The 22,014-nt window shown below is 40.1% G+C and overlaps 1 protein-coding gene across 4 annotated transcripts in view; it reads left to right on the forward strand.

Annotated features, from left to right (window-relative positions):
• ENOX1 (ecto-NOX disulfide-thiol exchanger 1) overlaps positions 1-22,014 on the forward strand; it is a 454,877-nt gene that overhangs the window by 91,403 nt on the left and 341,460 nt on the right. For 3 of the 4 annotated variants that reach the window (XM_069970542.1, XM_069970544.1, XM_069970543.1), the window contains exon 2: positions 6,011-6,084. In XM_069970542.1, coding sequence (XP_069826643.1) covers positions 6,016-6,084 — 69 coding nt within the window. In that variant the 5' untranslated portion in view covers positions 6,011-6,015. Of the gene's footprint in view, positions 1-6,010; positions 6,085-22,014 lie in introns of those variants that run through there. The other variant, XM_069970546.1, reaches the window with a different exon arrangement.

Raw genomic sequence — 22,014 nt, forward strand, 5'->3', positions numbered from 1 at the left:
TATCACACAAGCATCACGCCTTTGCTGCTGCTGTGTGATCCAGCATCTGCGTAATTAATCTTTATCTCAGGCTGGCAGGTCTGTGACACTGTCTGCCCTGGCCCCCTTCTTGTCTCTGGCCACTGCTTTGTCTTCAGGCTACCCCCACCGACTCCAGAGTTGAAAGTAAAAAACAATCTTTATTTTGTAATGACAGTGTCACAAAAGCAGGTCTGTGACACTGTCTGCACCCGCCACTTCTCTGCCTTCAGGCCACCCCGCCTCCTCGACTTCGAAATCCCGCACAGCCGAAGCTGAGCCGGCTGTCACTTATTCTTGGAGGAGGTTGGGGGCAGTCTGCAGACAAAGAGCGGTGGCCAGGGAGCAGGGCGGGTGTAGACAGTATCACAGATTTGTTACGAAGATGCTGGATCACAGAGTGAAGTTCAAGGTAACTATGCAATGTTTGTGGGATTGGCAAATGGAAACTGGCGCTTGGATATATGCACACTGAGTAAATTTGGCGGACTTCCGCAGCAGAGATTTCCGCTGCAGAATCCCGCCTGCCTCAGTGTGACACTGTTTGTCTATAAGAGGGCTTAGACGCCTCTACTCATTGACATGAATTGTCATTGACATGTCAATTCTTTGAGCGGAGGCGCATGAGCCCTCCCATAGGGACACCTTTTGACATTGAGCTTCGCCACGGAATTTCGCCACATTTACTCAGTTTAAACATACCATTATGCATATATCCAAACTGCCAGTTTCCAGTTGCCAATCCCACAAACACTGCATAGTTACCTTATAACTTTACTCTGTGATCCAGCATATTCGTAATCCTTATTATTAGTGGGTCCATAACACAGGAAAAGGTGTAAATGTTTGTATTACAGTCCGTCTTTGTGTTGGTTACACTTTTGGTTCTGGCTTAAAATGCAGCGTAAACTCTGTAAAAAGTTGCACATGTGTGTGCAAATGCTGATTGCGTTAACACTTACACCTTCAGTTGTGTACCAGTTTTAAGGTTTAGTGCTGGACTAATAGAATGTGTATGTGTATACAATACATAGATTCCTAAATTTAGGAACACATTTCATTCAAATGAATAATTTCTAAAAGCCATATAAAGTTATTGTACTCCCTGTGCTCTGTGTGCCTGTCATTAGGACGGAGCTTTTCCTGTGCTGAGAATTAGCTGGCTCAGTGTTTAGGATGACTGACAGTTGGGTTGTGAATAAAGGATTGGTTCTCTGCCTACAGAAATTGTGCTTTGTGTGTTGCCACATGGACGTGAGACTGAAATGTGTGCCTTGTTATCCTAACACATGACAGTATAATAATCCAGGGCAGCCGCAGGTTTCTAAAAAGGGTCAAACAATCATTATTTGAAGGGACTCTCTACAGTCATAGATACCTGTACTGTGTCCCCGCTTAAATAAAAAAGGAAATAAGCAAACATTAAAATGAAAAATTGTTTTCAGTTAAAGTAATTGTAGATAGCTGCTCAATTCAAGTCAAACGTGGGTAAAGCATACTAAAGCTAATATATTAGAGAACTGAGTTCTGTGCAAATCCCTAATAAAGTCTCACTAACTGAATCACTCCTGCTGCAGGAGAGCCGCTGGGAAATCAGTCTTCCTTGTCATCCGTAGAGCCCATCAGTAACATATAGGCCTCAGTTTATGGTGGGCTGTAATGTGTTTATGAAGTACAGGCTACATACTGCTATAAATGTTATATCTACAGCCTGTGGGTAGCCGTAGAGGTTTTGATGTCCCTGTGTCTTCTCTGCTCTAGCTACAGGAAGTCACTAGTGAAAGAGATTCAGAGAACTGCAAAACAAAATCCAAGATTCTCAAGTAATGTGGCTACAGGTTTTTGCTTTTCAATGAGTTATGAGAGAACAAGTGATCCAAGGTCCTGGCTATCCAAGTTGCCGGTGTAGTCTGCAGCATCCTAGCTGTGGAAACTACCTCTCAGACACTTCCCAGGTGCCATGACTCTAAGAGGCAAATTTACTTAGGCTGGGTTCACACTACGTTTTTGCAATCTGTTTCCCTTTTTTTTTTTTTGCACAAAAACTGATGAAAATCTGATGAAAAAAAAGTATGCAACTGTGTGCATCCATTTTGATCCGTTTTTCCATTGATTTCCATAATAAAAAAAAGGATCCGTTTTGATCCTTTTTTTTTTTTTATTATGGAAGTCAATGGAAAAATAGATAAAAACAGATGCACACAGTTCCATCCATTTTTTTCATCAGTTTTACATCCGTTTGATTGCGAAAACAGTGTGAGCCCAGCCTATAGGCTGCCATTTTTCATGCCGCCTTTAGCACAAGTCTACAGAAAATGTATTAAGAGGTGCATGCCTGTGGATGTCCATGCACCATAAACTGAAGTCTACACCAGTAAGAAGCCAATTGTACTATAATGTATGCCAGTTCTCTGGCATTAACAATAGTATATGCAGCAGGCTGAAGGCTCTTTTGTGCCAAGCCTGCCCACTTAAAATTGTCATAAAACTAGGTGTGGCATAAACCTCCACAAGTAGCGTACAAAATACTATAAATAAAGCACAAGCTTGTTGCAAAGAATTTGTGACTTTTTTAACACCAGAAACCTCTACGTGAATAAATTCTCCCCCTGAGTTTTTCATCTAAAACACTACAGCACTTCCAAGCAAACATGGTTGTCTGGAACACTGGGGCCTGTCAGTAGTTAATAGGTTTATCTCCAAAATAGTGTCTATTTATTATTAATTTTATACTTATACAGCCAATATACTTTTATCATGTTCTCTCCTATAGTCGATGACCTGAAGGGAGCTAGGTCCATAGTCTCAAAGATTACCATTCTTAACACACTACACCATCATGGATTAAAATCCTGCAGGGCATGCAAGGTCCCCCTGCTTATGCCAGCACATGTCCAAGTCTGTTTGACCATCTGGATGATCCAGAGGCATGGGAGAAGGTCATGTGGTCAGATGAGACCAAAATAGAACTTTTTGGTATCAACTCCAATCGCGGTGTTTAGAGGAAGAAGGATGAGTGCATGCCCAAGAACACCGTTCCAACGGTGAAGCATGGAGGCGAATACATCATACTTTAGGGTTTTTCTGCAGAGGGAACAGGGCGTCTGCACCATATTGAAGGGAGGATGGATTTGCCATGTATTGCGATATTTTGGCCGACAACCTCTTTCTTTTAGAACATTGAAGATGGATTGTTCTTCCAGCATGGCAATGACCTAAACACAAAGTCAGGGCAAGTAAGGATTGGCTCTGTTAGAAGGATTTCAAGGTCCTGGTGTGGCCTAGCCAGTCTCCAGACCTAAACCCAATAGAAAATCTTTGGAGGAAGCTGAAACTCAACGTAGCCCAGTGACATCCCTGAAACCTGAAAGATCTGGAGAAGATCTGTATGGAGGAGTCCCTCCATACAGATCTTCTCCCTTCTGCAGTGTGTGCAGACTTGGTCAGGGTGCCCTCACACATCCTTTTTGTGTGGCGTTTTTTCATGCACTTGCATTTTTTTTTTACTATGTGAATGACATATTCTTTCCCTCTGCCATCACATGACCTAGTTGATAGGCCACAAAAGGTGACAAAAACACTAGAAAAATATGCCATATACACATATTCTGCCTCACACCGGTAAAGTGTACCTATGCTAAAAATGACAGACCCCTCCATTCTTTGCAGGTAGGAAAACTTGCAAAACAGTCAGTGTATGAAATAGTTATCTTCCACACTGTATTCCTCAGGTAGATTGACACGTTAATAATTGGACTGTCCCTGACAGTCATTCGATAACCAGATGCCTTGTAGAAGAATATATGAAGCAGAATGCTCACTTCAGTTCCTTTGTATAATGTGAAATAAAGAGAAACATTTGCACAATGCTTATGTATGTCCCCAGATCGGTTCACTCTAATATTGTGCTGAAAGTGATAAAATCTTGTGTGTCCGCTATTTAGAGAGATTTTGTGAGTTATGTAAACCTGGCAATTTCACTGATAAGGTTAACAGCAACCTGACCTTGAAGAATCCCGCCGCATGGATGTTCATTTATGTAGATTGCTTTGCCGTCATATGGGTGAGAGCAACTGACATTATTATTGATGTTCTGCTTATTGTACATAAAAAGTGAGGCAACCAGAGCACCTTTCTACCCTCTGGATGGCGATAAAAGGTAAATGAAGACATGGCCATCCATGAGAAATACTGGAGGGGGTCACCTTGCAAATATATCTGCTGCCTGGTGTGCTATTAAAATGACATTGATTTTCCCATTGACTGCCTGTCTCATCATAATTATCGTTTTTGGTATTGCTGCTGTCACAGGAGTGATTTGTTTCACATAGTATGGGCTATATATCTGCTTTCGACTCCAGTAAATGATGCAGCCCAGTTATACATTGTATTCATTAATGGTGAGATAAGATAAATTCCCCAACAATTGGAGGAATATAAAATATGTTGCACATCAATTCCTCTGGAAGGATTCTCAGATGTAACATTAACAGACTGCAGATTGCAGCTTGTGGTCAGTGCCGCACTCTCATTTCTATAACCCATTTCTGTGAGGACTTTTCCCAGTTTGGACTATAACTCATAGCTGGGGCTAGTGCAGGAAGACTTGAATCATGGATTGTATGTACTTTGAATACGCATTTAGTTATCTTAGCATATATGGGTGTATTGGCTACATATTTATAAGATGATAAAATGTGTGAATTTTCTGTCCTAGTACTGTAGTTTAACAACTTGGCCCTGTTGTACTGTTTGATAGATATGGCTAGGAACCTTATTGTTGTCTGTTCCATTTTAGAATTTCTGTAAAGCTGCTTTCATGTTTCCTTGCTTCAGCTTTTGTAATTGTTGCAAAAGCACGAATGTTTGGTAAAAAAAAATATGCAGTATAGCTAGCATTGTCTCTTCTTGTACAAACATACTTTGCAAGTTTGAGATAGATCTTCTCCATGTTCTCTAAACTGACAGTTTTTCAGAATTTTCTATGCTTGAGCTCCCAATTACAATTCATTTATTAACCATCCCTCTGAATGAACATAGGTGCTCACTGTGAAAAATTGGTTGTGTAAAATGGCCAGCAGTTGGCCAACGATCGCTTATTAGCTGATTACGGTTATTTTGTGGACCTTTAAATCAATGTTAATCTGCTTATCTTCCTGTGTAAACCGTGTGTGACTGACTATAATGAAGTTTAAACGGTTCATGTCGTGATATTTCCCCACCCAAAAGAAGCACAGTTGCTCCAGCTGCCATAAGCTCAGGTAACTATTGATATGACCATGCTGGGTTGGTTCTGTGCACAAGCCCTATTGGATCAGAATGGGCCTTGTGCACAGAACTGACCCATCATGGTCATATCCATAGTTACAGAAACTTCCAGGAGGACTGACTGCACACCAATCGGTAAGGAAACATCATGACGGGTACCCTTTAATAGGGTGCATGAAAAATTCAGCTATCAATGTAACTTTTTAAAAGACCCTTATGCTATATTTTCATGAAGTTTTGCTCCTTGCGCTTTATGGTATACGTACTCTTGTAACCCTTGTGTTAAATAGAACAATGTAGTAAAATATTCCCTATATTCAGTCCATTTTCTAAACATTCTTTTGCAGAACTCAGTAGCATTGTCTACTACATACTGAGGCCACTAAAAATAATGTATATGTTCAGAAAATGGACATAACATAGTCAATGGTTTACTTCATCCGTCCAATTAGCGTATGCTGTATTATACATTGCGTAAGAGAAAAATGTAATGGGAACAAAGCCTAACTTACATAGTCCAATGTCCTAAATATATTGCCAGCATGGGCAAAGCGTTAGCACATAGCTGTAATTCATGATTGCCTGTGAATATTATAGCATAACTACTTCTCTGCTCTTTGGAAATTTTGAAGAATGATACAATTGTTGTGTTTCCTAATAGGCCAACACTTGGGGACATATTACCTCATCATAAATAACTAGTTATATCTTGTTATTTCACCAGGTTTTATGCTGCATCCCAGAGCTGCATGGAAGGAGCCTAACAACGGTTGGCTGTGGAAAACAATACATCACCAGGTAATGACTCTGCTTAATAACACTGCATATTAATACCCATCCCTTGTGCATTATTAGAGGAAAAGAGCAAATGTGCATTAAGAAAGATTTACGTTTGATCACATGAGGTCTCCTCAGGAGTGCAGCAGTGTTACAAAGTTTCACAATGTAAAAGCAACATATGGAGATTAGTTCCCTTGACGCGAATGTCACGCCATGATTCCTTTGTTTCTCTGTGATTCTTATGGAGTTTAATATATAGGAAGATACAGCCAAAGCATACAGCGTTTGGAAAAATTGCTAAGAATTTACACCGGACACAATACAGTAACCACATTTTGTGGATAATAGTTATCTTTTCCCTCCTTGGCATCTGTGGTACTATACAACATTATAACACAACAATAAAGAAAAAAAAAACTTAAAGAAACCGCATGTTATGGAATCTCAGATCCATACTCATTTTGCTGGAAAAATGCTATCAGGAAAGTCCATGGTTAATCCCCAGCCAAATTTGCTTGTGGGTATAAAAGTATAAAATGTATGAGAACCTTTAGAGGGAAACCATCAGCTGGTTAGAAGCATCTAACTTCCTATTATGTCCGGATAGTGCAAAGGGCACTGAGGATTAAGGTAATTTTCTTACTTTGATCCCTGTTTTTTGCGGGGGATGTTTATTTGATATGTAAATGAGGCAGTTTGGTACACTGGGGACAGGACTGACACCCCCAGCCAGCCCCTACCCTCTCTTGTATATTGGGGCGGTGGTCTGCAGTGACATCATTTCAGCACTCCAAATTGCACATTGCATGATGAATATTCATTAGGATACGCCAAGGGTGGATCAGTCCACTGAGGGTGGTAGTTCCGCCCCCAGTGCACTGAACCTACTAATTTACATATCAAATAAACTACAATCTTGCCAAAAACAGTGCAGAGGATTAAGGTAAGAAAATTTACTTCATCCTTAGGCTCCCATATGCTATAGGGACAAACCATCAGGTTACCATCAGGTGACCATACAAAAAGGGCCCTCAGGCTGACACCCCTAGGTGGAATCTCGTGGAATCGCTGCAGTGTTGAAATTGGAATCCGAAATATTATGCCTTGTCTGTCCTTTTTCTTGCAGTGGATTTTTTCATTTCTGCTGTGCATATGTCAGTGGATCCACATGCAGACTAGCCCCAATGTAGTTCAATAAGTATTAATTATTGAAATAAAGATTACAATAATATTTATTTTTGATTGTCCTGCATTCTTTGTATCCCTTTGTGGATCCTTTTTTTTGTTTGATTTGTATCTTGTTATGAGTTAAGGACTATATATTTTGGGCATTTTTTGTTTTTGGTCTAGAGCTCCATATAGGCCAAGCACCAGGAGTAAGGAAAGCTCCATATAGGTAAGCACCAGGAGTAAGGAGAGCTCCATATAGGCAAAGCACCAGGAGTAAGAAGAGCTCCATATAGGCCAAGCACCAGGAGTTAGGTGAAAAGAAGTTTTCCAGTATTAAATATACTATTAAGGCTTGCATCAACACAAGGTATGATATAACACACACCTGACGTGCTTTAAGTTATGCATCCTTGGTTGTAGCATAGCCATGCTATATGAAATGCTAAAATCAATAGTACAGGCGATTTTAAGAAACTTTGTAATTGGGTTTATTAGCCGAAAAAATGCATTTTTATCATGAAAAAGCAGTTTGAAGCTCTGCCCTCATGGTTCTCTTATGGAGAGGGGAGGGGTTGAGGGAGATGAGGCACCAAAACAGGACAACAAAGAGTTAATTTACATCTACATCACTGGGCTATCTCCTCTGAAGTCAGCACTGACCTCTCTGACCTCTAAATACCACTTTCACACAGGTCCCACTGTGTAATCCCTTGTTCTCTGCTCTCTTCTGCCGACTAATCTCCCTCCTCCCCTCTCCATAGATTACACAGCGCTTGACTGATGTAAAAGATTCGAGATTTCCTGATAATGAGCAGTTAATGAGAGAGAAGGGGAGGGAGGGCCTAAGGAAAGTGAATGCAGATAATGGCATATTTGCCCAATAAGTCCAATTACAAAGTTTCTTAAAATTGCCTGGACTATTGATTTCTGCAAAAAAACAAAAAAACCCTCAGTGACACTTTCAGGGTTTGTAACTTCAAATGCATCAGGTGTTGGGTATTATACTCTACCTTGTGTTAATGCTTTTATGGTATAGTCAATAAAAGACTTTTTATTCTTACTACCTGGTACTAAACTTTGAATGCTTTGCCTAGTTTATGTGCTATATAGTGAAGAATGTCCCATGTCTCCCTAGCAGTCATTTTTTATAGCAAATCTGTTTCTATGGAAACCGATTATAATTAGAAAAAGCACACATATTTGGCCTGGTGCACAGGTAGAGTTCATGTAGTAATGGGCACAGAAAGCGTATTGTGTGACATTTAGGATTACATTCTGAGCGGGGTCTCATTGCATCACCGAACCAAATGAATAATTTTCTTTACTTGGTTAACATTCATGGCAAAAATGGCTTTCCTGCCTGCAGCTGTCATATTAATAGTGTGCAATTCTAAAGGCTATTTTGAATCTATACATTATATATAATATTTATGACTATACATTTGAAAGATTCCCTCTGTCTCTCCCTCTACAACATCTATCTATCTCACAGATATATGCATATAAAACTAAATATATTTTGCAAGCAACTAATTAATTCTGTATTTTATAGATTTATTGTTATGTCTGTATAGCACTTTAAACATCCAGGGCACTATGTAAGGACAGAGGATTTAGCATATAGCATAGAAAGGTAGCTTTACATCTATATAACCTGTAGGTGCCTATTACTTAGAGCACAGACCATTACTAAAGATATGTCTAAAATCATTATACATTGAATACATTTTATCTGAAATAATTGTGTACTATCAACCAACATATTGTATATAAGAATATTTATTGGAGACCCAGCTAAACGGTTCCCCTTTCCCACAAGACCACCTAAACACAAGACTCAAAACTGGAGCAGCGGGAGAATTCAAGTCTCAGTTACATGTCACCAATCTCTTTAACCAGTGATGTATTACTCCCCAGCTACCCAACTCATTCTGCTTATTAGAGCCACAACTATTGTATATTCTAGGACTGCTTTAGAATACAGATTCCATCTAGTTATATAGCCAGTACAAGTCATCTGATGGCCATTTACAGTCAACCATTGGATGGACAGTTTGAGTATACATAAAATCCACAAACAATATATACAGTCTATAGTTCATCCTTGTCACCATTTACACTTTAAAGAATGTTTAGTAATACTCTACTTTAAAGGGAACTTGTAATATTGGAAATGCAGTCCAGTCTGCAAGAAGCATGTTATAGAGCGGGAGGAGCTGAGCAAACTTATATATAGTTTAGTAGGACAAATTCCAGGATATTTGGTCATTTATTCAGATAAACCTCTGCTCTTTCTGGGCTAAGTAGTCAAGTGAATGTGCTAGTCAGTGGTTGACAGCTATTCTTGTACTTTTATACATAGGTGTCAGTCACTAAGTAGGACCGCCTATCTGACTACTTAGCCTGGAATAGCCAGAGATTACATGCAGGTTATCCTGGAACTCTGCTCGGCTCCTCATGCTTTATAGCATGATATCTTCAGATCGGACTACATTTTGAATGTGACAGACTCTCTTTGAAGGAAATGTATTGGCTACAATTTCTTCTGATTAGAGCCATATACTGACATGTTGTGTGTTTTGTTTTTTTAATCATCAAGATTATTTTCTCTATTTTTATTCTTATTTTTTGTACATTATTTTGGGAGCAGTCATTTTGCCTTAGGTTTTTTTTTTTTAAACTACATTTTGAAATATACTTTTACAGCAAGTTCCATAGACACAGGGAACTATAGACAGGAGATGCCTCATTGGCATAAATGAAAAAAGGTGTCAGGGCATGCTCTGTGGCCTGTGGTCATTTCAATGGGGGGAGGGGGTTTTAACCCATGAGCTTTATCTTTTGTCTCCACTATCTACTGCTGTCATATTTCCTTGTAATGCTGTACAGATACAGCAGCCTTTTCCTTATCACAGAAAAAACTAGAAGTCCCAGCTTTAATAAAGGCATTCCCTTTTAATATTGGCAGTCTATCCTTAGGCCATCTTTAACCGTTGGCATTGAGTTGAGGTTAAAACAAAATGAGAATGTAACATAAAGTACTCAAAGAACATGATTGTTGAAGTTCAGCTAGAGGACCTTGGTACATTGTCCCTATGTACATGTTTTGCTTTTGTTTAGAATCTCTCTACATTTTCTTGTTTTGAAAAAAAAAAAAGAAAAGTTGTCAGCTTTCGCAGTACCATAAAGAGATGGACTGGCACCACCTTCTTCTTTTCCTGTAAAATGCAGTTTTTTTGCATTCCTTATCCATAATTTGTATTGTTACTCTAAAGCCTAAACTGCTGTTTGGAAACTCTTTCATGATGGAATGTTTTGTTAGATTATACTATCTATATCTAAAGAATGATATTTCTCTGTAAATATATCTACATTATGTTTTTACCTGTCACTCACAAAATGTAAGGTGCTGAATTCTCTACAATGGGGTAGCTCCTTAAAGATTGCTATATTTACTAACAGCAGTAAACCTTTAGGCTTAGAGCCGGTTCACACTATGGAATCGGCGTAGAGATTCTGCCTGGAACCCCCGCCTGCGGACTCCGTGCCAAATCCCATCTGCTATGTCTTTCAATGGGAGGCCTCGTACGCCTGCACTCTCCGCACCTTTCTGCTCTACAAATTGACATGTTGTGGAATTAGCGCAGAGTCTGCAGCCAAGGGTTCCAAGGGGAACCTCCATGCCGACTCCGTAGTGTGAACGGGCCCTTAATGGGATGTACCCTAAAACCTTAAAAGGGTGTTCCCATCACAGATGGCATGTTGCAAGGATATCACTGGGATCCTCTCTGATCATTAAAAAGAAAAGAACAGAGTGGCTTAGGACTTTCACTAAATGTTTTTGCTGGTACAGTGATGTTCCCAACCTGGCACTGTGCAGAGAATAGGCTGTGGTCCCCTGTTGGACCCCACCGATTGGTGACCACTTGTTTTAAAAACATCTATTTTGCTGCTTGTTAAATACAGCAGTTTCATTTTAGTTGTTTTGTAATATAAATATTTTTTTCCCTTTTTTACTTTTGATTTCTTGGTTCCCTTACATGGGTTTTCTATTATTACTATTATGATTTATCTGGCAGGATTTTGTGAACAACTCCTCTGCATGGCCACTCATTCCTTTCTGCACTCCAAAAAGAAAATAGAACTGATAGTGTTAGATAAGATGACATAGAAGGCTTGCTTAGAGGTATGAGGGTATGACGCCATCCAGCTTTATACTTTTAAGATGGACTGTCTGCTTACACCTCACTCAGTAACGGCTTAGGCTTGGTTCACACTGCATTTTTGAAGTCTGTTTAACGTATACGTTATCCGGGGGGGGGGGGGGGGGGGGATGCAAAAATGGATGCAATTGTTTTCAATCCATTAGGATCAGTTTTCCATTGACTTCCATTACAATAAAAAAAATGGATCGAATCTGATGCTTTTTTTTTTATAGCAACGAACACAAGAACATGGTTGACCATATTTTCGTGCACGTTCAAATTAACCATTAAAAAAGGTACAGTACATTAAACGGACTGCAAAAACGCAGTGTGAGCCCAGCCTTAGCTGCCATCACTGCTGAGATGAGTCTGTCATAAATTTAGGAAGCAGAGTTATGGGCGGGGGACTGGGTGACATCTCAATGGGAGCTGCAGGGGACAGTAAAACAAACTTTTTCTTGTGACCAGATAACTCCTTTAAGTATTAAAGGGAACCAATCACACACAAATTGGCCATAAAGATAAGGAAACGTGCTGGTACATCAGCCAGCACGCTTCCTAACCATCCCCCTGTCCCCTCCGTCCCATGAACATTCAGCCCGCAAAGTTAGTTTAATAGTGTCCCGCGCTGTATGCAAATTACCATGTAAGTAGTCAAGGTGGGCGGGCGGCTGGTCAAGTAGTCCCGGTGGGCGGGGGCTTCGTCATGTAGTCACAGGCTCCTGGGCCGCCTCCGGTGCTGTAATCACGCCCCTCCGGGCGTGTTGTAAAGCGGCTCCTGGTGACGTCACTCGGGGGGGCCGGCATTGCACGTCGGCCACGCCGACGTCTTTACTAAGCTGCGCATGCGCAGTGCAGCCTGAGAAGACGCTGCTGTACTGCGCTTGCGCGGCGTAGTACAGCAGCGGCTTCACCCACTGTACTGCGCACGCGCAGCTTAGTAAAGACGTCGGCGTGGCCGATGTGCAATGCCGGCCCCCCCGAGTGACGTCACCAGGAGCCGCTTTACAACACGCCCGGAGGGGCGTGATTACAGCACCGGAGGCGGCCCAGGAGCCTGTGACTACATGACGAAGCCCCCGCCCACCGGGACTACTTGACCAGCCGCCCGCCCACCTTGACTACTTACATGGTAATTTGCATACAGCGCGGGACACTATTAAACTAACTTTGCGGGCTGAATGTTCATGGGACGGAGGGGACAGGGGGATGGTTAGGAAGCGTGCTGGCTGATGTACCAGCACGTTTCCTTATCTTTATGGCCAATTTGTGTGTGATTGGTTCCCTTTAAGCACCAATATTTAGCACCATGCACCTGTCTTGTTTCTGTAAAATGCAGTTTGTGTGTTAGTGGATGGATTCCTACATGCGCAGAGACTAGTCATATGGCACCGTTTTCTAGTGATGTTTGTTTGGCCAAGCTGTGGCTGTGTTGATAATACGTGTATATCATTTCCCCCCCACTTTATGGAGTGCATTTACTCATACAAAGGAAGGCTTATCTACTGAAAAGATAACAATGACAGACTTCCTGAGGTTTCCTTCTCGATTACTATTTTTTGTGGTATTAAATAAAAGTAAAATTCCCCCAGAGAATTGAGAAGAGATGGATCAAGGTAAGAAAATTATATTCTTCCTTGAGATGGTTCATTAGACAACTGTGAGCTGCTCATGCACAGAATTTGTAAGTATATGCAAGTTGCTTTACTGTGACTTTATTCAGCGGGCTCACTATATTCTTATTCTCTTTATGGTGTCTGTGATGTTTGAGAACACATTCACCATTCTTGCTTCAGTTCGCCATTCTTTATGCAAGAGAAGCATTTTGGAAGGCAACCACTATGACAGTACATATTTGCCATCCAGCAGTTAAATACTACAGTGGGAATTAATGGTGATTGTTCATGGACTGCTTGTCCAATACAATGTGTGTAAAATACATTCTGATTTCCCATAGGCTCTGTCAAAGCGGATTGCATGAATCCATGCCTAACCAAGACTTGCTTACACACTATGGCACAAATGAATTTTTTTTATTTTTAGCCTTAGAGACTAACTTAAAGATTGTATGTTAAAACAAAAAATAAAGCTTAAAATTTCAATTGATTTAAAAGGGTTGAAGGGTTGATTTAAAATCTTCTTTTTGGTTCAGGGTGGCATAAAAATAAGCATACACACCTACCCTAAGCCCCCTCAACTGCCTTGCCAACATCCCCAGTCCTGGCATGTCAGTATTTGTTCATGTTGATCAGTCATCCCTGCAAGAAAAGCCTGCTCAGCCAATCACTGGCTGAGGTGGAACACGACTGAAGCCAGTGATTGGCTGAGCAGGGCAGTTTCTTGAGGGCCTTTATGCCATCATAACCCATAAATACAACAGTTTGTCAGGCTCTTGGTATCCAAGTCTGACCATCAAAACAAGGACTGGCAATACAGTTCTAACCCTCATTGTAAATGTTGTTAGTGCTTTAAAGTAATTATATCTGCGTCTGACAACAACGTAATAGACACGTGCCTTTTAAGCCATTGGTTAGAGGAAGACTGATAAACTATGACATGACTTTCATTGTTTGTATGCAGGGCCACGTTTAAAGGGGTTGTCCGGCGATAAAAAATTATTCACAGAATAACACACATTACAAAGTTATACAACTTTGTAATGTATGTTATGTCTGTGAATGGCCCCCTTCCCCGTGTCCCACCACCCCCACCCGTGTACCCGGAAGTGTGGTGCGCTATACATTACCTGTCACGTGCCGACCACGGTCTCCGATCCTCGGCAGTGACGTCTTCTTCGGGAGGCCGTGTCATCAGCCGCTCAGCCGCGATTGGCTGAGCACAGTTATGCTCAGCCAATCGCGGCTGAGCTTCGGATGACGCTGCAGAGGGTGGCCGGCACTCGGGAAGATCCGCCGGCCTCCCGAAGAAGACGTCACTGCTGAGGATCGGAGACCGTGGACGACACGAGATGCGGTGAGTATAATGCACCACACTTCTGGGTCTTACGTGGGTGGGGGGAAACACGGGGAAGGGGGCCATTCACAGACATAACATACATTACAAAGTTGTATAACTTTGTAATGTGTGTTATTCTGTGAATAATTATTTATCGCCGGACAACCCCTTTAATTTTTTTTTCTCTGGCATCTACAGAACCTCATGGAATTTTTTCACCTTCTTCTGGATCATCATTGCATGATAATAGCTTAAACTGGATGAACGTATGCCTTTCTTTAGCTAGACAAACTAGGTTAGGGTATCACACAGTCAAGTTTTGGTTACAGTCAAAGAGGAGGGTGCAAATAGGCACCTACATCAGTTGTTTTTTCTGTATATTAAAAAAACAAAAAAACATTGGTTGAGTACAATAGATTTATTAACATGACTATTGATCCCAAATTCAGAGAAATCCCAGCCCTACAACCATTATTTATATTACATGTCTCTAGGTTTGAGACCTACAAACATTTACACAAGCAGCACTTAGTGTAAAATGCACTTTTATTCCCTGTTGGCTGTAGTTTTAGAAGCCCTTTAAAGGAGAGAACAAAAGTAAAGTGTTTGTGGGGAGGCCTGCTGCTAAACGTCCTAGATGATCAACTAGCTGTTGAATAGGACTCCGAACAGCTTATTCTGCTCAGAGAACATTTGTTCGGAGAATCTTTGAAAGGAAGGGTTAAAGTTATAATCCCTTAGATTCTTGTTTTCTGATGGAATAAAACATAATCCTCAATAATCCTTTTAGAATAGAGACTTTCCGTGCAATCTACAATAATTTAATATGATAACTTGGTTGCAGATTGTTTATATGAAGCAATGTGACTGGCAGTCACCTTTTTTCTTGACACCTTCCCGCTCGCTTGTTCGTTGACCTTTTTTTTTGTCATGCAGACGTAGCGGAACTGAAATGATCCTTATTGCAGTTTGCTGATTACTTTTACGTCGGAATCATATGGCATATTCAGCTAATTAGTATTCTTGTGTAAAGCTCCAGATAACACAATGTAATGATGGCTTGTACCACTTGACAATCTCCGCATTGATACATCTGCACCTGAGCATGGTTGTATGGGATATACATTAAGAAGAATAACGTGCTAATAAACTAGCGCTATTATTATTTAGCATAAATATAATCTCATAGTAGATTAAAGCTGACATTAAGTGTAAAACCAATAGACAATAATCTGGTGCTCACTAATAAGCTTTGAGTATGTAAGCGACTGTCACATTTAGGGCTCATTATTTTGTAAGTGTTTATTGGCTTTTAACGCTACCACGTGTGTACGAATCCGAGCCCATTGAAGTCTTGTATTTTCCAAGTTTGGTCTTTGTTCTCTTAAATTATGTCATCCCGTCAGTAGAAAACGCCAATGGGGCTTATTATGCTTGTCTAATTAGCTTTCTTCCTTAAAGAATCTTACTACAGCAGCTTTGCTTGCAGCCTCCTTGCTTTGTAGTGCCGCTGATTCATGTTACTCCCCGAAGACCATTCATCTGAGATGAAACATTTTCTTCTAAAATGTTGCCACTTTGTAGCAAGCCGGACTTTGAGTGGTAGAAAGGGGAAATGAATGAACCTGTCACGAAAAATAGTCAGTTGGACTAGAGCCATCTTGTTCTCATTGTTCACAATAGAACAATTCTGGGTAGAAGTGAATCTATAAGTCATAGTAATCTGAATTTGCTCAGCAGAGTCTGTATAGGATGCCTTCTCTAATATTCCAAAGCATCAATAACAGAGAGACATAGAAAACTGCTTTCTCCCTCATCAAATGCATTATATTAATCAAAAGTACTAGGTGTCTTGCATGCCAGGTTCCATGTGTTCCAGTAGCACAATATAAGATGCGCTTTGTTACTCTCAAAGGGTCCATTTGTGCAAGTGGTTTCTAGTAATAACATACAGACAATGTCTATAGATATTATCTCAACGTATCATGTCTCCCCTCCCACCTATAAAGCATTGACCTGTGTATATCCTTGTCGGTCACAGGAACACTCAGGAGTGCTCTTTGGGAAGATCTGACCATGCAGAATAATGAAGTGGTAATAGCAGTCTTTCTGCATTCGCTTTCTGGAGTCTGTTTCTTTGATCTGACACAGTCTTTCTATTCAGCAGCAAAATCCTGTACACATAATGCCTCAAGATGTCTTATATGTGATGAGACAGAGCTAGTCCTGCAGGTCTTACAGGGAATGTGTCATCTAGTTGTTTTTTTTTTTTCATTAATTAAATCCAGAAAAAAATGCATTCTTTTCCTCCAGTCTGTTTTTACTTTACTTTTTATTCTCTGTATTTTTATCAGATGACATTTTACTTGATCTGCTACTCAGTCTTCACAGCGTTTAGTCAACATGAACTTGCAAAGAGGAGATGACACAGTGACCTCTATGGGAGGCCTGATCTGTGCACGGAGGAGGAGGAGGGGAGCTGTGGTTATCACCTATTGTGAATGGTGGATACTATATTATCTGTAGTCTCACCTTTTATCCTAGTCCTGCTTGTGACAATAGATGAAATGACTGCTGGAAAGAGATCTCTACAGAACAGGAAGTATCAGCTTACTAATAGTCTTAAGGCCCTATTACACGAAAGGATTATCGGCCGTATTTGGCCAATAATCGTCCCATGTAATAGAAGGCAAAGATCAGCCGACATCGTTCATGTGTAATAGGGGCTTTAGTGCCTAGACAGAAAACTTCAGAATATCAGAGGTTTTACTAACTTTGGTAAACCATAGGTAAATATATTATATAATAAAATGTATTAAAAATATGTTTAACTTAAAAAGTTGATTAAAACAATAGGTCGTTTTTTGACAATTCATTCTTTTAAAGTCTTTTATATCCAAAAACGTTTTTTTTTCTCCTCCTTATCCTATACATCATAAAAGGGGAATAGGATGCAACATGGATACAGAAAACAAGGGGACCTGTTAATTCAGCATACTGTTATTCCCTTTAAAAGTGTAAAAATATACTGAACTCTGGGTGTTAGTCTCCATTGTGTCCCTTCTCATGGTTGCACTGGCAAGTCAGTGCTGATAGCATCAGACTATGTAGGGACCCTACTGACAAGGAGAATTCCAAGGTGCGTATTACACTACCCAACACGTGGAGTAAATGAGAACCGACCTACTGGATTGTGGCTCACTTTACAGCCTATACAGGGCCCAATAATTGTGCAGGTGAGGCTGTATAGACATTGCTAGCTATGTCCATACAGCCCTTGCTGTATATAAAAAATAATAAAGATGCTTTATGCTTATGTCTCCACTCTTCCCTGGTGTCCTTCAGCCTTGTCTCTGCATCCCCACTGACCACTGCTGTAGCCAAACCCGTTTAGCCAAGCACTGCCGGATATGTGGCCAATAATTGGCTGAGTGGGCTGTCACTTCAGATGCAGACACACTTCAGGAGGACACCAGGGGAGGTAAGCATAAAACATCTTTATTATTTTTTATATACCAGAGTATTACCCTTCATAAGCGGTTAGTTGCACATCCACTGTTACATGTCAATCAACAGAGATCAAACCATTGCTCGCTGCTTGGCTGATCTTTGTCTTTACTACCCGGGGAGATATGTGCCCGATTTACCGATAATTGCTCTGTGTAATAGGGCTTTAAGATGCAGTTGTTGATTTATTTATACATTTTTCTAGAAGTTAACAAAGGAATAATCTAAAGCAAAAAGGATCTAGTCTGTAAAGAAATGTTTGTTTGTAATATCCCGGTTGAATATGTATTTAAAAATGTTGAAGGGAATAACCGGAAATGGAGTTCTACAAAAAGGAGCTAGTCTATAAATAAATTTGGTACATTTTGGAATTTCTTCCACCAGGATCTTTTTTTAAAAAACATTTTAAAGAGTTAGTTTAGAAATTCTTTCTTATATTTGATATACTTCCATTTGAGTATGGATTTGATCGGTTAATCTAACGGCTTGTGGCTTTATTAGATTCCATTTCTAAACAATGTATATGTATTAACTGTATATAATCCCCATAGTTCTAACTATACATTTAAGCTTTGTGCTCCCATCCAGCTGACTGTATGCAAGCCCAGAGCCTCCTCTTAACTGAGCAGAAGCTCCAGGTACTCAGAATCTGCTCTCAGCTAAATGTTAGCACTGGGAACCTCTTAGCGCAGCCATAATTCATTCTATTTATTGTCTTACTAATACATACTTCCAGATGTGTTTGCGGAGGTTTTTTATAGAAGGCATACTGAGACGTTTTGTAAAACCACAAAATGGGAACGGCAGATGTGACGCCATTCTTAATGAGTACACATGTCTTTCTTCATGTACGTCTAAATATGTTGACTTAATAACACTAAAAACATTGTTTGATTGCTGGCAAAACACAGAAATCAACGCCGATTTTACAAGCCACTTACACGTGGTGTTGGCTGATTTATCTCTTATCAATTTTGAGTGATAGGGCTTAAATAGTTTCTTTACTGGGCTGTGTGCTAAAAGGCCAGTAGATCGACAGTCTGCAATCTATGAAAGTTTATGTAAAGAATTTCTTATGTCATTGACTGGTCTTTATGGAAAAAATTTCTAGAGGATCTTGAGAATTTTCGTATAAAATCAGATTTGAGACACCTATTTTTTTTTCTATAGTTTTCTTTAAAAGGAGTACAAATGTGTAACCAAGGTTTGTGATAGGATTTCTTACCCCAGTTTACAATACTGTAAAGTGGAAATGTGATCAGCTTACTCCTCCATTGACTCATACGCACATGGACACAAGAGTTCTGGAGGTGAATAGAGATGAGCGAACCTGGAGCATGCTCGAGTCGATCCGGACCCGAACTTTCGGCTTTTGATTAGCGGTGGCTGCTGAAGTTGGATAAAGCCCTAAGGCTATGTGGAAATCATGGATATAGTCATTGGCTGTATCCATGTTTTCCAGACAACCTTAGAGCTTTATCCAAGTTCAGCAGCCCCAGCTAATCAAATGCCGAACGTTCGGATCGACTCTAACCTGAACCCGGTTTGCTCATCTCTAGAGGTGAACGTAATTCCAAGAGAAGTTTCTTCAAGGGAAAGGGAAATACAAATACAAAAGAGAACATGCTCCATATGATGCGTTTCAAACCCCACATTGTGATCAAGGGTTTATATCATATCTTTGACACAGAACATATTGTTCAAAACACGTAGACTGCGGTGTGTTCTCTTGTGTATTGGATACCATGTATGAAAATTTTATTTTTGTTTTATTTACTTTTCATGACTCCTGGAGCTGGATGTTTTTCCTTTGAGGATTTGGATTTACACTGGATTTGCACTGACTTACACCAACTTACACCCTTGATCAGACCATGAATTAGCCATGCACTGAACTAATTTCTATTTGAGACCGGTGCTGCTACAGACTTATTTTATACAGTACAGGATGGTCAATGAAACTAAAAGTAAAGCATAAACTCTTCAGGTCTGATATGAATGAAGCGATGGAAAACTAGATTACATTGAATAGTACATCAAACGGAGAATAAGACTTTGAATTTAGTGTCCTTTTAGCTAAGGCCTGCCCTTTGTCTCTAAAAATAGATGATGGAAGCTAACAATAGAAGAAATAATTAGATTTCATTTAATGAAATTTCCGTCGCAGCTCTGGACATTAATAATGCTGCAGGCATTGTGAGAGATTCATGTGATGTTGGGCATCTAAATTTCCTGCGAGGGTTTAATTATGATAGATACCTGTATTAATTATTAATGGCACATCTCAAGTAAGAATTTCACTGCCATGTTTCACATTGATGACAAGTTTAATGTAGTCTTTTTGGTACAGGTTGGGAAATCGTTTTCTGCAGAGCAACGGAAAAATGAAAAGTTCTTTGAAATATATGCTCAGTTCTAAATACTTAACTACATTAGTGAATGGTGCCTTCAGTGGGTGTTCTGGTCCTTGAGTAACCCTGAAAATGGTGCAGTGACATTTAAGCGTATTTCAGATTGGATGAGTAAAATGGTTTTCCAGGACTATGTAAACACAGTATATTTACCTTAGCAGGGGATGTGCTCGGACTTTGTAATAAAGGATGTGCCTCGCTTTGGTTACTAAATGTCAGTCTCAGAATCTACAGTTACTGAGGCTGCCGTATTTGTATACAGGGAGTAGATCCATAAGTATTGTTGTAAATATTCCTTATCTAGGGACATGATGATTTGCCAACAACTGCGAGTTCTGTAATTATGAGAATTTTCAGAATGGAGATATGGGAAATATGTCAAACACAAGGAAAAGTAGATGGCAACAGTTTCAACCCTTATCAGTAGTATGTGGCCTGTCAATCATCAAGGCTTTTCTCCAGCCTCTTGTCTTGGAGTCAGGCAAAAGAGAGGAGCAGTTGGAGATGGTAGTAGGCAAGTATAATTTTTTTTTCCCACCAGCACCAGCAATATATCAATAATTAGACCACCACAATATCCTTTAAATCAAATGAACAAAATTTAGCGTTTAACTGTCAATTTTTCCTTTCAGTAGTCTTCAACCCAAGATTTACAACGACCATATGTTAGTAAACTACAGGTTTGAGCAACAGTCACGGTTTGTTAATTATGTCTTTTACACTTACGAGATATTGGCATTTTTCTGTTCATCTACTGACATCAGCTGTCATATTCTCCGGATGTTCTATCAGCAGCAGGGTAGCAGTTGGTCACCCGTTCCTGAGATGCTAATTCTGATGTGACACCCCAGTATTGCTTTTCAGATTCTGTTGTCACTTGCAAAAACTGGCATTTACAAAAGAATGGAAAAATCCATAAGAACCGCTTCATCCCATTATATTTATATTTAGAAGACTTTTGCTGCAATGTCTAGCATGTACTTGGATATGTATGTCTATATTGACAGCTATCTTGTAGTTTGCTCTGCTGGAATGTATATTGACCACAAATTGTTCTATGACTGATAAAAAAAGTGGCAAAATCGCTGTGGAAATAATCAGTCTGAGTGTACAGATAGGTTAAAATAAAGCATATTTGTCAACCAAAAAGTCTGTCCCTCTGTGTCTAGGAAACCAGAGCAGCCCCTTAGGCTTAGATTGAGTCCGTGCTGGTCACATGATACATATCAGGAAAAAAATGTGCAGACTTCTACTGGCTCTTTCTCATGATCTCTACAACATATGTCATCCAGCACCACAGATCCTATTACATTAAACTGGGTGATGTACTCTGATATTGCCCACAATATATATAATATATATATTTTGAATTGCGCAAGTAGGCTTCGCTGGCCCAAAATCACCTTGGCATGCAGAGCTGTTTGTAAGAAGATGGCGGCAAAGTTTTTATTTTCTGTTATGGTTGTGTTCATATGGAGATTTTCTGTACCTTCATACAGTGGCCTGCTAAAACTCACACTATTCCTCTATGGTCCTGTAACAACTCAGTACTCCATGGATATCAAGATCCTAAAAATATTAGGCCTCCACCTCTTAAAAGTTTCCTACCTCTGTTCAAGAACCCTGATTCTTGTTGGCGGCCTGCACAATAGGCAGAATTATTTCGCTGTCTATGTACAAGGGCATCCAAGCTGTGCTAC

This window comes from Dendropsophus ebraccatus, chromosome 5 (genome assembly GCF_027789765.1).
Source record: "Dendropsophus ebraccatus isolate aDenEbr1 chromosome 5, aDenEbr1.pat, whole genome shotgun sequence".
In the NCBI taxonomy this organism is placed as follows: domain Eukaryota; kingdom Metazoa; phylum Chordata; class Amphibia; order Anura; family Hylidae; genus Dendropsophus; species Dendropsophus ebraccatus.